A 15,283-nucleotide genomic window follows, 5' to 3' on the forward strand; every position below is an offset into this window, starting at 1 on the left:
GAGCTGTGAGCCAGCATGAACACCAGAGTACTAATCACAGTATTAATAACGTTACATGTTCTGTCTCTAAGAAATGCACATTTGACAGTAGCTTGAGTTGACAGTAGGAGTAGCTTGAGTTAGGATGCAGATGTACATTTATATTCATTAACAAAAACAGTAACATCTGCACACAAAAAAAAAATGGTAACAACCATTTTTATATGGTCAAATTTCAATATTCTTACTGTTTTGAGTTATATTAAAATTAATAATTGGTCTTCCATAGTAGCATACATTTAGATCATGATAACCACAGTTAAAACCAACCATATAGCACCTCACTGCCATGGTAAAATGCAACTATATGGTTTCTATGGTATTTGTATGAAAAACAGTGGGCTAAATATACAACTTGTACAAAAATATTATGATAGGCTATAGCTTAAATCACAAAAAATACTGTAATTATATTCCATTACTCCTTTATTAATAATATGAATCTCTACATTAATAATATTATAAAATTCAATATGAAAATCCCACATTTCTGCCACAATACCATGGTGCAGTTAGTGTTACAATAAATCCATGGTAAATTATGGCGATTTGTAGATTGAAAAACTGTATCTGTCACCTTATGTTCAGCCTAGTTTCTTTATCATGGACTTTTAATTTGTTTTCATGTTCACCATGTGTTCCTTTGTTCAGTTTTCCCACTCTTCGTCATTAGTTAATGTGTCAGCTGTGTTCTATTAATCATCCTCATTTGTGTTTGCCAGTTGGTCCCTCACAATCATTCTCTGTCTGATCACCGTTATGTGTAAGTGTGTGTTGCTCAACCTGTTTGCCTGTCTTCTGGATTGTAATTAAAACTTTGTATTTGGAAATGATCTTCTTTTTCGTCTGCCTTCCTGCAACCCACTGTGATAGTTTCTTGCGCACAGTGTTTCACCTGTTTGTTAGCGCTGTTTCATCTGGATTTAAACTAGTTTAAATCACAGAACGAACCTAAACTTTAGACTTTTTATGAATATAATATTATTCACATATTTTGCTCCTAAATAATAATAAAAAATCAATAGCCATATTATAGAATTATAGAATTTCAATGAAATTGTTATCAGCTACTGAAATTAAGGGGTTAAGGTACTCAACCACAAAATTCCTCAAAATGCCCATCCCGAATTCAAACTGCCAATAGCAGTGAGCCAAAGACCTATGAATTTTACAGATTGTGGTGTATATCAAAAAGCTATGAGAACAGACAGACAGAGGGGAATTTTGGCTGAAACTACAGTACATGAGAGGGAACAGGCGGATGGTGATACACTGGCTGTCGGAAATATTTGAGATCTAAAATAGAACACAGCAGAGAGTACAAGTGTCTGACAATGGCCCTCATCTTTAAAGATGAACTGAACACCATGGAAAGAACGACAGCGCTGACACTCCTAAACTGTCAATCTCAAGGAAAGCATAATGTATGATTCATCTTAAAACCAGAACTAACTAAGATTCTGATGCTAGGATGTTGTAGGTGGTTGCCAGGATATGTGCTTGCTTAGGTATTCTGAGTGTTTGCTAGATGGCCACTTTCTGGCCAAAGTCAAAAGAATGTAATTATTATTATTTATTTTTTATCATCCATCATGCAAAAATCATAATTTCAATCACTTAGAAAAGTAGTTACATATAAGTTTAGCCCTGTATGTATGAACCGGAGTCAGACACTGATGAAGGAAAGACTCTCTTTGAGAATGAACCAGAGAGTTTTTTCAGCCATTTTACAATGATGGATGAGCAACACACACACACACAAATACTGTTACAACATTCGCCATGCACTATAATGAAGCAACACACACACACACACACACACACACACACACACACACACACACACACACACACACACACACACACACACACACACACACACACACACACACACACACACACACACACACAATACTGTTACAACATTCGCCATGCACTATAATGAAGCAACACACACAGACACAAACATGTTGAACATGTTGCTTCATGTTCACTTATTAGGCCTATTGGTTGTACAGGTGCTCAAGTGGCAAATGTGACAGGATGCCTACCTATACCGAACAAGAAAATATATGCTGCATGGAGATAGAAGAGGTATTATTTTATAGTTGTAACTTCTGTAAACAGATTTATGAAATACCATTGCCTAACTCAGTTTACTATAATGAAGGTTAGAAGACAGATACAACAGCTTGAAGTGACTCCCTCATGTATCCACCGCGTCTTCAGCAGTTCTGATGTCTGGCAACAACATTAAGACAACAAAAACACCTGAATTGCTTACAAGACATTCTTGTCGCTACAGATGCTCCGGCATGGAGAAAATGGCAGAATGTGTACAGCTCACTCAGGACGGAAACTGTGCTAATACGGCAGAATCCGTCAGCAGTCGCGGGCAGAGCCTATAGCGATGTGACGTCACAATGTCAGAAAATTAAACGGCTTGTTCTATGAGACTGTTGAGGTTTTATGGCGATTAAAAAATAGGAGTGGGTGGATTTGTATCATTTTAGGGTGGTTGTGTAGTGTACTAGGGATTACTAGGCATAGACTAGTTGACTTTAATGCTCTGCCATGACGCTTTAAACTTGACGTCGACTAGTCGCTAGTCATGGCCAATAGAGGATGCAACAGGATAAGAAATATTTTAAGTCCACTTTTCCAAACAGTTAAAATGACAAGTAAATGCAGAGAGCACTCCACAAGATATGTTTGATTATACGATCTGGATGCTCAAAATTGATCGAGAGAATGCAAGTTTTAAAGAGCTTATTGTACAAGTTAATCAATCTTCATTCTCTACTGCATGCTGCATTGTAATACACACACACACAGAGAAGCTTGCACAGAAACATTCAGTAACGCAGAAGTGCATTCTCAACACTGTTCTGTGATTTATCAATAAAATAGCTTAGAAGCTGAAAATTTCAAACATATTATATTTCTTAGTAACTAAAACCCACAGCTTCACTATTAGTAGAGAGACGGTGCCAGATAGAATTAATTCACACGCAATCGCTCTCTCACTAATGCATGCATAAAAATGTATTCTTTACTGTGCTACTTAATCTGTATCTGATTTAGAAAGAGCAGAAATCTGTGAGAAAGAAATATAACGACATAGAGACAAAAGAACTGATAAAAAATAAGCTGTTATGTAGGGGCAATAGCCTTGTGAGCAGCGCTGTCTGAGTCATAGGCCTATATGCCGTAGATGTGCACAAGGCAACCCACGTTCGAGTCTCAGCTCGATGTTCAGGCTTATTTGTTCATTAATGACATCATCAGCGACTTTTGTCACATAAATGTCGACTTTAAAAAATCTGAAATCCTTCAACCCCTATTGTGTACAAACACTGCCAACACACATTTATGTTTAAACAAACACCATATACAACTGAATTTTGCATAATTGGTCCCCTTTAAAGTAAAAGTACACATTTAAATCTACTCTCAAAAGTACACATTTTACAAGTACAAAAGTAAATGTAATGGAATCAATTAGGGGTGCACCGATCCGATATTAGGATCGGATATCGGCCGCGATACTGACAAAATAGCTGGATCGGGGATCGGAAAAAATAACAGATCCACGGACCGATCCGTTTTTTTTTTTTTTTTTTTTTTTTGTCGTCGCAGCAGAACCTACGTCATTCGTCAGCTTCACGTGTGTCGCATGCTAGAAGCAACATGGAGCGAGCCAGAGGCCGTTTCTCAATACCAAGTACGCAAACTTAGGACTTGCGTCCTTGGTAGTTCGGACTTGCCAAGTTCGACTCAGGAGAACGAACTCCCGAGGACGAGAGGACGCGAGTCCGGTTATTCTGCAAATGGAACAGCAGCGTTCTTGATCGCGTCACTCAGCTCGCTCTGGCTACTCCGGTCATCTCTTTATGTATATTTTAGCCAACAATAAAACGAAATATGTTATAAAACACCACTCTGCCTCTTTTCATTTAAAAAAAAATCTTAAACATATTATAATGGCCACATAAATGTGGTTCAGGCAAACGCGTACATTGATTATCTTTACTGCATATATTTATGACAACACGAAATATAAAACACAACCCTGCTTCTTTTTGTTTTCATTTTTTTTTTAAATATGAAACATAATGATCATTAAAACTTTAAACATGTTTGCGATGGTGGTGTGACACTGCACTACATGTTTACAATGTTTGGTTATTATTATTTGTATGTGTGATCCAAGTTGTTGTTCGACCAACTTTTAATTTTTTTATTCTCAGGTTCAGCTGCTATGTTGCATTTTAAATTCCTGTTTGCAGGACTTTGCACTTTATATTTTTACATGTTTACAATGTTTGGTTACTGTTTGATTACTATTGTATGTTCAACCAATGCACTGTTTTGTTTCTTGTGGCTACATTTTATTTATTTTAATTTAAGAGTTTGATTACATTATATTTTAGATTTGAATGCACAATTGTTATATAACAAATTTATAAGAATTCAAAAAAAATGTTTTCATGTTTACAATGTTTGGTAACTGTCAGATTACTATTGTATGTTTGACCAATACACTGTTTTTTGTTTCCACTGCAAAAAATTTTTTTTTTTACATTTATTTAAAGAAGTTTGATTACATTCTATTTTCGATTTGAATGCACAATTGTTTATTAAATAAATAAGAATTCAACACATTACATACATCTGTTATTTTGTCTTAGTTATGTTTAGTTAGTAAAGTCTGGTGCCTTCAGTCTCTTCAAGGAAGGTATAAGGTGGAAGATACAGTTTATTATTATTTCAACTATAGTATCGGATCGGTATCGGGTATCGACAGATACACAAAGCCCAGGCATCGGTATCGGGACTGAAAAAGTCGGATCGGTGCCCCCCTAGAGTCAATGTACTTCGTCACTACCCACCTCTGTATATGTGCAATAATCATAGTGGTGTAGTCATTTCAATATTGAAAATCAATCAACTTTAAGATCTCGGGTAGTTCACAAGTTACTGAGTGTGCAGCGATCTGTTGAGAGCCATTTAATGATTTACCTCATATAAAATATGACTGTTGATCACAACAGCAGTTCTCTTAGCTCAGCATGGCATTGGCAATTGATCTGTGCACAGAGAGGATAATGTACTCTAGTAATGCAGGATGTCAGCTTTGAACTAAATAGCCTAAATCTTTAAATTCACATTAGAAGTTAATTTTATATAGTCGTAGATGCATTTGAATAATGGTAGGCCTAGTTCTTAAACAGTATTGTGTGCTTCCTATCAGAGCAGTTTCTCAAACACACCCATCCGTTTATTTAGGCTACTTCACTTCCTCAGGTCCACAAATGCACAAAAGCTGTTGTGCACAGCGTCTGATCTAGGCCATAATAAGTGGATGTGTGAATAATGTTTAATAATGTTGAGCTTATCACTTCAGGGAAACTTCACTTCATTACTGTATAATATGCATTTATGCAAGGACCTAGTGATACATACAACACAACATTAAATTAAATTAATAACTTGGTCATACCATACCATGATCATGATATTTTGCAATTATTTGTTTAGTGCATTCAAAACTGCAATATATGCAACACCATTCAGATGTCTGGAATCAATCATATTTAAATAATAATAATAATAATTTTATGCAGCAAGGACACATTAACTTGATGATGAGTGACAGTCAATACATACTAAATGCTGTTCTTTGGAACATCCTGAAACTGAAAGTATAATAAAAATGTATAATGGTTTCCACAAACGTGATATTAGGCAGCACAACAGTCACAGGAATACATTTTAAAATATATTAAACCAGAAAATGTTTTTAATTGTAATAATATTTCACAGTATTACTGGTTCAATGTATTTTTGACCAAATAAATGCAGTCTTGGTGAAAATAAAAGACTTTCAAAATAATAAAAAAAATATTACCAACCCCAAACTTTTTGAACTGTAGTGTATATTAAAATAAGTAAGCAAAGCCACCACAGTTCTGCTCCTTTTCCCCTAAAAATATAATTGTGAAAAGTGCAGAAACTAAAACTATATTTTTTTCTGCCATGCTGTTATGGTTAATAATACACTTTGAAATACACATTATATTTTACCCACCTCTACTAACAAGTACACTTTCTTTTAAAATAGACCTTAAAATATAATACATTATAACATTAAAACTATGTGTGTTCCTATGAAAATCATTTTAACAATTCTTTTTTTTTTTTGGTTTAATGAAGCAGTTTCCTTTCCATTCATAGCAACATCACATTTTCAGTTTCAAAACAATCATCAGTGTAACACAATGGCACCAGGAAGCCAGATAACACCACACAGAGCAATTCAGGAAACAGGACAGTAACTACTCCACACAGCAGGCCAACATCTCTAACAGGACTCTTTAACCAAAGACACTTCACTCAAAAATCTGTGATGTTACATAAACCATCCACATGTCCAACGTTCAGGAAGTCAGTGCAGCTAAAACAACTCAGGAATCTGAGGGAACTGGCCTGAGACGGATTCCTTCTCTGACTTCCTTGACTAATCCCAAAGGAAGTGCTGGTTTATTTCTGTTATTCAGTGACATCCCACCCATTCCTAAAGAACCAAATCTTTGCTGTCCCCCACCCAAAACATGAACTAATCTCCACTGGTCAAGAGGCACTTTTTTCCTTCGATTGCATTTTGCATGATAGGCCATGAATTTGAGTGAGATTTATTTCTCTCTCTCTCTCTCTCTCTTAAAAACAAACAAACAAACAAACAAACAACAAAAAGTTCAGGGATCCACTTTATTTAAAGTTGACAGTTACATTGTACTTACTCAAAAAAGTACTGAGTAATACTAACTACATGCACTTACAGTTAGGGTTTGGCTTAGAGTTAGTTACTTGTAATTATGAATAATTTACTGTTATTACTAAGTAACGTGTAACTACGCCACTTTAAAATAAAGTGTTACGAAGTTCAGATCTCTGAACAATTACTTTCTTGTTCACACCAGATTTTAATTTACTACTTAATTCAAGCAAACTGCACGTTTTGGCGTGTGTTCAAAAGAGAATAACTGAGTATATGAGAATGACTCTGAGCAAAATTGTCATACTCTTCTCAACTTCCTATCACAATGTGAGCCATCACATGCAAAATTATTCATGCAATTATATGTATATCCGTATATGAACTATGTAATTGATATCGCATAGATAGATAGATAGATAGTTTAATCACTTACAGACAGAATAACCAATTGAAACTTAATAGAAAAACTCAAAATGTGCAAACACAACATCTATTCAACCTCAGATTCACTGACATCTAAAGAGGTTCCAGTGAAACCAATGCATGTCTTATCAAAACAAATCCCACTCCAGACAAAAAAAAACACTCAACCATACAAGAGAAAAAGACACCCATATCAAATCATTGTATATCAGACCACACTTCCACATGCAAACTTGTCAAATACTGTCAAAGGTGTCACAGAATTGCAGGTAAACAAACACCATGATTGCTGATGGTGCCTTCATTCTCCTCTCTATAGCATGTTAGCTCCATGCAAGGCAACATTAGGTTCATAAACTAAATACAAATAATGTTATTTCTCACCAATAACGATTCGAAGATGTTTCAATCTTGTCAGCACGTCTTTCTTGGGGTCCAGGACTTTCTGTGTCGATTTCCTGACATCTCCATGAGGTTTTTTAGAGAACATTCCGAGATGTTTTGAAGAGCTAATGATAATCTTCCGTTAATTTCCTCATACATGGAAGGGGTTGTCAAATTCACGGCTCGAAAGCAGTTATGGGTTGTAAGGAAACGGGAGGAATTAGTGGTGAGGCGTGCATTTTTGCAGAGGAGGTCAGACAAAAGAAAAGAGCAGGCAGCCCTCCTCTGTGTTGTAAGTGTCTTGTGAACTACACAGTACACACCTCTCTGAAGATCTGAAAAAACATGGCGGTCGGAGGACGCGACATGAAAAACACCTTCATCGATGCCAGAGTCATCCAACGCTCAGACGCACAACCACACACATCCAGAAACACACCCGATATTTTATTTTACATTCAAAAACAGTGTTTTTGCATAATTTATGTAAAAATATATCATTGCACTTCATATTTGATGATAAAAAGGTGTAAGATATTTCTAAACTGTTATAACGAGGTATGTTCAATTTTTGTATTCTTGTTTGAAAGGTTTTATGTTTATATTTTTATGTACGCTATTCTAATATTTCTACGCTATTTATTTTTCTATTTTTCATTATATTGCTTGCCTTTGTGACTCAATGAAGGGTCAATTTCTGTTGACTATAATAACTGGGGGGGAAATTACAAATAGGCTGACTGAAAAACAACAACAAACATTTAAAAATGTAAACATTCAAAACAACTCTCTTTTACATTTATTATAGGCTAATGTTGTAATGAGCAGTAGGCTATTATGTATTTATCATTGTGAATATAAATTATACTTTACAAACGAAAGACGAATTCAACATCTTTGTTTTGATTGTGTCAATTCATAAGCAGAAGTCTGCACACTTCACTCCTAAGTTCCACATTTATGAGGTTTGAAATATATATTTTGAAATCATCTACTTCAATAAGTAAATAAATGTAAGGTAGTAAAGTAGTACATATTTGTTGTAAGTTCTTTCCCCATAAACTTGTTCTGTAGGAATACTAGTCTATTCAAGCAAAGAAGTAAAACAATAATAAACATAATACTAATTCAAACTTCATCTTTATTGTTTAGTGTATCAAATCTAGTTTTAATGAAACATTTTTTGTGTGTATTTCTAAAATAATATATGTCTTCTCCTTATATTATATCCTTTATTTTTGTGCCATATTCCTTTGAGAATAAATTAATAAAAATAAAAAATAAATCGAAAGAAAGAGGTTTATTTAATAATGTTTGGTTTCAGTGTTATTTTTGATTGTCAAGTTGTCTAAAAATAAAACTGGATGAACAGTAACTCTATTTCAAAATAAATCAAATAATAATAAATGAGAATTTAGAAGTTTACTTGCTACAATGAAAATAACACAATCATTCCATCTAGTCGTCCATTGATTTATACAGCCTGTTTTTATAGTAGTAAACACGCTCTCCACAGGACGAGTGACTGTCAGGGAACTGTAGTTTTTTAGATCACTATGAACCATATTACCGGAGATACATGCATCACCATAAAACTACAAACCCCAGAAGCGCTACAACAGCTCACATTCCGCGCCACTGTCCCAGCTTTTCACAGGGTAGCATGACTTAATGAAGCAAAAAGAGATTTTTTTGTGGTTTACAAAAATATGAAACGAGCTAAAGCTACTTAATAAGCAAAAGCTCCCCGTTTCGATTTAATCAAATCCAGACTAAACGAACTAACTTACTAGTCATTTACAGGATTTAAACATTTGTTGTTAGCATGATACATCTAGATATATGTTTTGTTTTTAGCAATAACATCAAGCTAACAAAAACATCTGCTCACAAAAAGCATTGATTTAAAGGTGAGAAGCAGTTCACAGCTTTCACGGTAATCTTAGTCGAATAAAAGACAGGATGCCAGTGCACTCGAGAGAAAAGAAGGAGAGCAACCATGAAGAGATGGAGGTGGATTTCGCAGAGCAAGAGGGGAGCACTTCAGAAGATGAGGATACAGAGAGCTCTTCTGTCTCCGAGGATGGAGAAAGTTCAGGTATCTATCTTTCTATCTATCTATCGTCTGTCTGTCTATAAAACAATGAGACAATAATAACAATATTCTATGTATGTATTATTGTTATTATTGTATCATTGAGGAATTGCTGGTCCCTGTTTGACAGCGCCTACAAGTCAGTTGACAGTCCACTTCACATACCGAGCCTGATTCGGTTACTTCTAATTTACTTGAAACATATGAAGAAATAAACAATCTGTTTAATTACAGAAATGGACGATGAGGACTGTGAAAGGAGAAGGATGGAATGCCTTGACGAGATGACCAATCTTGAAAAACAATTCACTGATCTCAAAGACCAGTATGTACAATCTTCTTGTTTGAATTGAATCTGTGCATGCACAAGTGGAATTTACACGTGCGTTTTTCCACTTTTCCACGTTGGTCACTAAGTTTGCATGCTTTTATTAGGTTATATAAAGAAAGACTCAGTCAAGTTGACGCCAAACTCCAGGAAGTGATGTCAGGAAAGGCCCCCGAGTACCTGGAACCTCTTGCAACTCTTCAGGAGAATATGCAAGTCAGAACTAAAGTTGCAGGTCAGTCCAAACCGAACATGGGTTTTTTGTTCTTTGAAATAGTGATTTTTGTTAGGTAAGAAAGTGCATTATCTCACTGATTATACGCATAGGTATCTACAGAGAGTTGTGCTTGGAATCGGTGAAGAATAAATACGACTGTGAAACCCAAGCAGCGCTCCAGCACTGGGAGGTGAGATTTACAGATGTAATCCACTATTACTTAAACAATGGTGCATGCTTGAAATGTCATTATAGAGCCATACAGAAGTGTTTATATTGCTTGAGGCTGTTAGTCAGTTACCACATTTGAAGCATGCATCTATTTAAATGCACTTTCAGAATTAAAGTCAGCATGAAACAGAAGTTGCGATAGTCATATATCCGAGTGAAACGGCTTCTCGAACAAGAGAAGAAATTGGGCGGGACTTGATATTGTCCATTGGGAATTGATCGGATGGTTGTTGTTTGCTATTGGTTGATCTCATGTGAGTGACAGGTTGCCCCGCCCTTGCGCCAGTAAACACATCATCAGAGAAAAGAAGAGATGTCGCTGCAAAGGGAGGGGAAGATATTTTGATTAATGATTATGAGGGAACATACATTTTCAAAAAAAGAATGATGTGCACGGATAAATCATTTATAATAAATACTGCAACATTCCAAAAAAAGAAAGAATTGCCAGTTATGATTTCATTGTGACTTTAAATGTAACTCAAATTTGGTTAAATTTATTTCTTCTAGAGTGAGAAACTCTTATTATTTGATACGGTTCAGAGTGAACTGGAGGAGAAGATCAGACGTTTGGAGGAAGACCGCCATAGTATAGATATTACCTCAGGTACTGGAATTGTTAATACGGTCCACATAATTTTTGTGTTATTGTGTTATTTATGCAATCTTTGTCATATTTCCCCTTTAGAGCTCTGGAATGATGAGTTACAATCAAGAAAAAACAAGAAGAAAGATCCCTTCAGTCCAGACAAAAAGAAAAAGCCTGTTGTTGTGTCAGATATCCTTTACTACAACATGCAGTATATAACTACTATGGAAGCTTGTTTCCTCCATGGAATAAAAAAAGAAATAAAAGATGATTTAAGACTTTTAATCTTTTTATTATTTTGTACAATTCAGACTTTTTTTCTCAGAATTGGATGATATAAAGTTGCAATTGCGTGTTATAAAGTTAGAATTGAGAGATATAAAGCTGCAATTCTTTTTTTCCTTACACTTCATAATTCACAATTGTGAGTTTATATCACGCAATTCTGATTTTATAACTCACAATTTTGACATTATGACTCGCATTAGCGACTTTATATCACACAATTATGAGAAAAAAGTAAACTACATAAACTACAATCTATCTATCTAGAATTTGCTTGAATAACAGTATGATTTATGAGTTTCTTAACATGTTCACGGCCATATATAGTTTACATGTTGCAAGACCTGGATATACTGGAAGACTGGACTGCTATTAGAAAGGTTAGACTGTCAAAAACTCTTCTTTTTTATGTGAAGACATTTGAATTATTTTGTAAGTGATGTATCATGTTACTATCTTGTAGGCCATGGCAACATTAGGACCTCACAGAGTAAAGACTGATGGTAAGATATATTTAATATTCACAACTGTAGTCAAATATATTATTCATTTATATATACAGTATTTACATTATTTATTAGTTTTTGTATAACTGGAATAATTATACACCACTGTTTAAAAGTTTGAGGTTGGCAAGATTTTTTTGTACAAAATGTTTGTGAAAGTTTTTGAAGTATTTTCTGCTCACCAAGGATGCATTTTTAAAAATAAAAAATACAGTAAAAATGTGAAACATTATTACAACTGCTTTCTATTTTAATATATATATATAATATATAATAATAATATTTATTTCCTGTGATGCAAAGCTGAATTTTCAGCATCATTGCACCAGTCTTCAGTCACATGATCCTTCAGAAATCATTCTAATATGATGATTTGCTGCTCAAGAAACATTTCTTATTATATTATCAATATTGAAAACTGTTGTGCTGCTTAATATTTTTGTGGAAACAGGATTCAGGATTCTTAGACGATTGATTGATTTAATATGTCCTTGCTGAATAAAAGACCCCAAATTCTTGAAGAGTAATGTATGTAATTATGTATCATATCTTGAGTGATTACATTACAACATTCAACTTTTCAGTGACCAACCCAGATCTTTAACCTCTAGACCCCCTACTGTAACAGTTATGAGTTTGGCACAAATGTAACAGAGTTAATCCAAATCAGGGTAAACTATTCTAAAATGTCCCTTTTACTATCATGACCTTGAACAATGTACTTAAGTCCCTTTTGCTCGGGGAAACTTCCAGGAGTTTCGGTGCATAATAATCTCATAAAATTCCAAGTGGTAACTTGTTAACAAATGCCAGTTAACTATAGACACAGCATGTATGTATGTATGGTTAGTTGATTTGTGTTATATCAGTAACAGTAGAACTTTGCTTTTATTTGTTGTAGTCTCTTCAAAGAGTGAGAAACACCAGCACAATGCCCGCTCGGAGGACGGACGCTTGTTTTACGACGGGGATTGGTACAGCCGCGGACAAGCCATATGTATTGACAAGAAAGACGAGTATCCTACGAGGTGAGGGTTCCTTACCCAGACACGCTGAATTGCCAAGCTCATATTGATTATTCTGCAGCATTTTTCTCCTCTGTCTTTTTTCAAAACAGTGCTATAATAACTACAATCAATCATGATGAAGTCTGGTTCAAACGGGTCGATGGGAGCAAGTCAAAACTGTACATCTCACAGCTTCAGAAAGGCAAATACTCCATAAAACATGCCTGATCTACCTGAGGTCTGATCAGATGTCAGTGTGGCAGTCTGAAATGTTTAATAGTGCCATTTTATGTACAGTATATCATGATTTAAATACCTTTTTTGATGTTTAAAAACAGATACGTTGATGTATTGTCTGTCATTTGAAATGTGGGGAAAGCTGATGTTATTTTATTGTTTATTCAATGCAACACCATTTGTAAGATTATTATGCCGGACAAATTCAACCATGTATTTTAATTACAGGTGAAGTTACTACAATGAGGTGTTTTACTTTTGTATTTTGACTACTGGGATCATTTTCCATTTCAATTCTGCTCAGTTAATGGCGTTTGAACCCAGTTCTGACGTGTAGTGATTTGTAATGCCGTGTCAAGCTACCAAATGGTATCCTACTTTTTTTTTTTTTACATTTCTGCCTCATCACTGTGTTCATATACAAATGACAGTTTCCATCCTTGGTGACTTTTCATGTTTGCTCGTCCAACATCTTTTATGAAATACAGATATATTAAGTATTTTTAGGAGTGAATAAACAAGACGTTATCACAACTTCTCAGAGTATCAGGCCTTTATCAGGTGTTCTAAGAAGATGTGATCTGATGCTGCTCTATTTACAGTCTAGTCGAGCCATCAATACTTTATATCATACATTGTAATGTACATTTCAGCTCATGTCATTGGTTGCTGTTGTTGTTTTAAATGTGGGGTTATATCACCACCCTTTGGTTTGTTGCTGTACTGTGACTTTTACATTTCTTGTTTTATCCATACTTTTGAAAATTCTGTGCTGAATGTATTTTTGTCAGTTTCTTATTAATTCACATTGAACAAACTTTCAAATACAGCATTTCAATATCATATCGCTTTGTTGTCCTTAATAAATGACACAATTCAATAGTCTAATTAGAATAGAAATACCATGGGTTAAAAAAAGAGACAAGTTGTATAATCTTTGCAAAACTAATTTAGTGAGTGTGGAGTCATAGTAGTATCCTTTAATTATGTTTGCCAGATCATTAAAACAGCACAAGATGAAGAAGAGAAAACAAGACTTAAATCATACCTTGGTTTAAATAAAGTAGTGGCCAAAAGTGATGTGCAGAGGGGATATTTGTATAAATATATTTGATATTTAATGACCCAACAAGTTTGATTAAACCATCAGAATAGGAGGAATATATTTTATAAAACAAAAATGTTAAATATGCAGGAAGAACAAAACACTAAACTTCGTTAAGGTATTTATTTGACAAAATAATTTGGTAAAAAAAAAAAAAAAAAAGGCAAACTACAGCTACAGGTTTTATTTTACAATGCAAAACAAAAAAATCCACAGAAAAACAAAAATATCTGGAAAAAACATATAAGCAAGCAAAGCATGCTGTCTTCAATTTTTGTAAGTACAATCAACTTGGATGTTTAAGTCATTTCAACTTAAATTACATTAATTTGACTAAAAAATGTATCTTTAACATAAAAAAGTTGAAAATTGCTTAACCTATTTTGATGAGTTACAGCAATGTAAAAACATGTTGTCATAAATTATTGATCATATCATTTTTGCAGTGTAATCAGTTATTGATATTTCTTTGGTTCTCTCTTGTTTTTGCGTGTATGACAGTCCAGGCCAAAATTTATGTCCGCACAATTTGGCATGTTTCATTGCACTATTACAAATAAACCAATTGAGACCAAGCACAAATATGCTTTAAACAAATTTTTTTAAATAATATTTGAATAAAGGGTAAGGAAGTCAAAGGGTTACTGTGAGTCTTAAATCAGTGCAGAAAGTCTTAAATTCCTAAAGCCATTCATAAAGATGCAAATATAAAATGAAGTCTTGAAAAATTTAACAAAATTATGTGAGTTTGTGATTAAAACAAGACCAAATATCTGTCAATGAGTTATGAAAACTTCCCTTTGACTTAAATATATTTTTCTGAGCACATTGGCAGATATTTGTTCTTGTTTTAATCACAAACTCACATCATTTTAAACAATTTCACAGAAAACAAGACTTCATATTTTATGGCATTTTGCATCTCAAGTAAATGTATTTTGATTTAAGAATTGTAAGACAATTCCACTGGAAAACAAGACAAAAAGTAAATGATTAGGAACATAACATTTCTGCAGTGCATGTGATCAGAAGGTACAGTAAAAGTTATTTACATAT

The 15,283-nt window shown here is 34.3% G+C and overlaps 2 protein-coding genes across 6 annotated transcripts in view; one reads left to right on the forward strand and one right to left on the reverse strand.

Moving 5' to 3' along the window:
• The window catches only part of ralgapa1 (Ral GTPase activating protein catalytic subunit alpha 1), a 74,300-nt gene extending 66,330 nt beyond the window's left edge, over nt 1–7,970 (reverse strand). For 3 of the 5 annotated variants that reach the window (XM_082142260.1, XM_082142259.1, XM_082142261.1), the window contains exon 1: nt 7,628–7,969. In XM_082142260.1, the coding sequence (XP_081998386.1) occupies nt 7,628–7,733 (106 nt within the window). In that variant the 5' untranslated portion in view covers nt 7,734–7,969. Of the gene's footprint in view, nt 1–7,627 lie in introns of all 5 variants that reach the window. The other 2 variants (XM_082142263.1, XM_082142262.1) reach the window with 2 other exon arrangements.
• A 1,267-nt stretch (nt 7,971–9,237) lies between these two features.
• brms1la (BRMS1 like transcriptional repressor a) lies at nt 9,238–13,965 on the forward strand. The gene is made up of 10 exons (XM_082142356.1): nt 9,238–9,725; nt 9,957–10,047; nt 10,158–10,285; nt 10,378–10,457; nt 11,009–11,105; nt 11,187–11,276; nt 11,688–11,752; nt 11,836–11,875; nt 12,780–12,906; nt 12,996–13,965. The coding sequence occupies exons 1-10, from the start codon at nt 9,590–9,592 to the stop codon at nt 13,111–13,113; spliced, it is 972 nt and encodes a 323-aa protein (XP_081998482.1). The 5' UTR covers nt 9,238–9,589; the 3' UTR covers nt 13,114–13,965.
• The last annotated feature ends 1,318 nt before the right edge of the window (nt 13,966–15,283 follow it).

Source organism: Leuciscus leuciscus (genome assembly GCF_965113295.1).
Source record: "Leuciscus leuciscus genome assembly, chromosome: 17".
NCBI lineage: Eukaryota > Metazoa > Chordata > Actinopteri > Cypriniformes > Leuciscidae > Leuciscus > Leuciscus leuciscus.

What these genes read in the sequence shown, in the direction of transcription:
- brms1la (XM_082142356.1), top strand. Translation starts at nt 9,590, where the DNA reads ATGCCAGTGCACTCGAGAGAAAAGAAGGAGAGCAACCATGAAGAGATG. An exon ending in CAGCGCTCCAGCACTGGGAG is followed by an intron (nt 10,458 to 11,008) that starts GTGAGATTTACA and finishes TATTTCTTCTAG; the next exon opens with AGTGAGAAACTCTTATTATT. An exon ending in AAAGACGAGTATCCTACGAG is followed by an intron (nt 12,907 to 12,995) that starts GTGAGGGTTCCT and finishes TTTTCAAAACAG; the next exon opens with TGCTATAATAACTACAATCA.